Here is a 4,088-nt window from a genome sequence, read left to right on the forward strand (position 1 = left end):
ATTCCTGGCTAGTATAGAGCTTGACCCTTGCCCACTCTTAACAGCTTTGACTTTTTCTCCTACTTTCATGAACTCTTCATATTAGTCAAAATAGTTCTGTAATATGTTATCAGGTTTTAGTATTTGCTGAAGAGAAAAGAATTGAAGTAAACATTTTGTCTTGCCATTGTCTTATCTTTCTCCAACTCATAAAACCCCCAAGCACCCACCTAGACACACAAAGTGGAATAATCACAAATAATCAAGCTCTTCACAGAAGGATAAGAATGATGAGTATGTGATTCTTTCTTCTTTATCCTACTTAGTTCTTGGTTACCTTCCTTCTAATTAATTGACAGTTTTTCTCTAGTTTTTTTCAGACTAACCAACAGTATTTTTAGCAATATAGTCAGTCATATTTAATTAAACTCCACAATTTTTATTTGGGACTTGACCATTTTCATTCAGTTGCTGCATAAAAAGTCTCAGGCAACTTTACTTTTTAACATTTACAAGTTAATAAGACAGACTTAAACTTTCTTTTCCAGTTTGCTGTGAGTCCATCGAACTTCAGCAGCAGTGATTGTCAAGATGAAGAAGGACGAAAAGGAAACAAACTTTTCTACAATTTTCCCTGGGGAAAAGAGCCAATAGAAACCCTGTGGAATCTAGGAGATCATGAACTTTTACACATGTATCCTGGAAGTGTGTCTCAATTACATGTATGTTTTACCTTGAGCGCCTATGTATCCTTTACACAGATTCTCTGTGATCATTTCTGAACCATTTGAAAATAAGCGGCAGACATGGTGCACCATGACCTCTTGATACTTCAGTGTGTATTTTTCAAGTGCAAGGACTCTTACCACAATGTAGCCAGCAAAATCAGGAAAGTAATAGTAATCCACTATTACCATCCAATCTATAGAACTCTCTAGATATAACAGATTATTCCAATATGCCCTTTATAAGTCCGGGATCCAATCTAGGACCGCATATTTCACCTAATTGTTATGTATCTTTAGTCTCTTTCAAATGAACAGTTCCTTTTATTTTTCCTTGTCTTTCGTGACCTTGATATTTTTGAAGAGTAAAGGCCAGTTACTTTGTAGAATGTAGAAAGAAACGTTTCATGTTTCCTCAGCCACAGAAATGATGCTGCCCTCTTCTCGATGCATTGTGTCAGGAGGCACATGTTATAAAGTTTACTGGTGATGTTAACTTTTATCACTTGGTTAGGATGGTGCTACCAGTTTCTCCAATGTAAAATTGATAAGTATTTTATTAATTAATAAGTCTTTAATGAGTAATTAATGTCTTTTGTAAGCGGATACTTTAAAACTGTGTATCTAACTTGTTTTTCACCAAATTTTGACCTACCGGTTACAGTATCGATTGATGATTCTTGCCCAAATCAGTTATTACCATGAGCATTGCCAAATGGTGGTATTTTTAAAATTAATTTTATCATTCCATCTAGATTTATTGATCAATTTGTATTTTGATTCTATAAGTCAAAGATATTTAATTTTAAGAGATCTGCTAAAAATATTTTATTTTTGTTCTATTTTTCTGTGGAGGGCCGAGATGGACGAAAAAATGTGGTTCCTTCTGTTTTATCTATAAATGGAGATCTAGACCGAGGCATGCTGGCTTACCTCTACGATTCTTTTCAGCTAACAGAGAACTCCTTTACAAGAAAGAAAAATCTTCATAGAAAGGTGCTTTTGATATTTCAGAGGTAGACTTGGGAAACTAAAAATGTCCCCCCCTTAGAACTAACCTAAACTCTGAATAATAAATTTATTTTAGTGCAAGTAATTTAAGTATCTTTCAGTTCTTTTAGAATCTGGCCACAGAGATAATAATCAGGTTCCCACAGAATAGAACAAGACATCCCTTTTGGGTTGTCCCAAAGGCATTTCTGTTGGATCCAGGGGAGCTTGGCAGCTGTCTCTGATTCCTAGTATCTGAGCCTTTCCATTGATAGCCTCCATTTGCATCAGAAGCTGAGTGTTAAGCAGGAATAAATAAGATAGACCAGCAAGACTTGCCATATTGACCTCTTTGCTTCTGATCTGACCCCAGTGGCTGATTAGTGGATCACAGGAACTAGATATGGGCCTAGTCAAGAGAAAGGCTTATTTTAGGATAAACAGTTCTTTTTGGGGGAGGGGGGCACAGGGGAGGGCAGCACTCAAAATCAAGAAAGAGAAGGGGTTGAATCTGTACAAGAGAAAAGAGATGACTAATGGAGTAAGATTTTGGAAGAAACAGGAGGGCTCAAACAGCATCAAGAGTATAAGAGTAGAGGGACTTGTCTTAAAAAGAGTTATTCAGAACAGCAGGGAGGAAAGAAACAATTGTATAGATATAAATAGGGGAAGTTTTACTCATACCCTATATTTTCTTAGGGAATTAGGAGGCAAGACTATTAGCTTAAACTGTGGAGGAGTAGGAGTTTAAGTGGCAAGAGTTTAAAATAGTCATATTCCCCTAGAATGTGAAAGGGAGCTGCCCCAAATCAAAAGTTTTAACATGTCAAGGATTCAACTGGAATTGGAAATCATAAGTTTGTAGCATCACTCTGCATAGTTAAGTGATGTATTATGCAGTACTCATTTAGTATGATATGGCCATATAGAAAGTCATTATAAAACTGTTCTGGGGCCTGGGATTTATAGCATATGTGTAGCAACCATGCCAGGCATGCTCCTAGCTTAGAGCCTTGTCATTGTTCTCCCGTTTGCCTGGAATGCCTTCCTCCCATATCCCCGTGTCTTGTTCCTCAACCTCCTTTCTAGTCTTTGCTCAAATGTCACCTCAGAGAAGAAACTTTCTCTTGCCACTTATTTAAAATTGCAAACAACCCTCCCCCAACCTTTTTTGCCAGCATTTCTCCTCTCCTTTTTTTTATAGCATTTACCACCTTCAGATATATTATTTACTTATTTTGTGTATTATCTGTTTCTTCCCATCATGAATGACAGTGATTTTTGTCCCCAGCACCTAGAACTGTTTCTGGCATCAAGTGGCTGTTCAAATGCTTGTTGAATGGGTGAATGAATGAGAAAAGTTGTGGGTTTTGGTAAGAGAGTGTCCAGATGATAAGCTACATGATCCCAGCAGGGTAGGGAAGGCAGTGATCACAGGAAGGGGCATTTTAAGGGAAAATGGAGTTGTCAGAAAATGGGAGGGCATCAGGTGCACAGAGCATCTGTTGAAGTGGAGAAACCCATGCACAACTGGATATAGACAGCTGAATATACCATTACATGATTTTTTTAATGACTTCAGCTAGCTTCCATTTTCACATAGGAAATTTTAGCTATTTAAGATGCTTCATGTTTGTTAGTGCTTGTGTTATATTTAAATAAGCTGTGTTGTCCTCCCTGCCCTGCTTCTCTTTCAATTGCTGTAGGTACTTAAACTGCACCCTTGTTTAGCTCCTATTAAGGTTGCTTTGGATGTGGGAAGAGGCCCAACAGTGGAACTAAGACAGGTGGGTTAAATGAATTTTAATGTCATTTTAATTATAACCATTATTGCAAGTAAATGAGTAGCTTGCCATTTAAATTTTTATGTTGATTCATTTGCTTTTTTAAAAATTGTAACTAAATAATGAACCGTGGATAAATACCATAGTTAATTATAGATAATTCGAAGTATTGTATATTAAAGAAAATGAATATAATTCAGTGGATTTTGCACTTATCATCGTGCCCATAGTTGCATTTTTAAAATGAGTATGCATGGTTTTGGTAATCAAAATATTTGTACAGGTGTCTAGTGAATTATTTATTAACCCCTTCCTTTTTTAACTTAACATTTTTGATGGCATAAACACAGATTTATAATCTTATTTGATTTTTCTAATCTCTCTGGTCTAAATACACTTGTGAAAAGCCAGGAGGGTGGTTTTAGTTTCTTTCCAGAGACCCATTCAGCAGTCATCATTTCTGTCTGGATGACTCAGACCCATCCGGGACCTGAGTGAAGACACTAGAAAGATTTGCCCAAGCTTTCTGCTGGTGCTCCCGTGGGAAGAGGAGGTCTGGGAACGTGGGGATAGTCAGCTTAGGAAAGAAGATAATAGTTCAGTTTCCACT

General features: G+C 36.9%; 1 protein-coding gene across 2 annotated transcripts in view; it reads left to right on the forward strand.

The window, feature by feature from the left end:
- Positions 1-4,088, forward strand: part of POLG2 (DNA polymerase gamma 2, accessory subunit) — a 12,965-nt gene that overhangs the window by 4,006 nt on the left and 4,871 nt on the right. For both annotated transcript variants that reach the window (XM_015589783.2, XM_006912300.3), the window contains exons 4-6: positions 528-701; positions 1,560-1,700; positions 3,401-3,481. In XM_015589783.2, the coding sequence (XP_015445269.1) occupies positions 528-701; positions 1,560-1,700; positions 3,401-3,481 (396 nt within the window). The remainder of the gene's footprint in view (positions 1-527; positions 702-1,559; positions 1,701-3,400; positions 3,482-4,088) is intronic.

Source organism: Pteropus alecto, unplaced genomic scaffold, assembly GCF_000325575.1.
Source record: "Pteropus alecto unplaced genomic scaffold, ASM32557v1 scaffold134, whole genome shotgun sequence".
In the NCBI taxonomy this organism is placed as follows: Eukaryota; Metazoa; Chordata; class Mammalia; order Chiroptera; family Pteropodidae; genus Pteropus; species Pteropus alecto.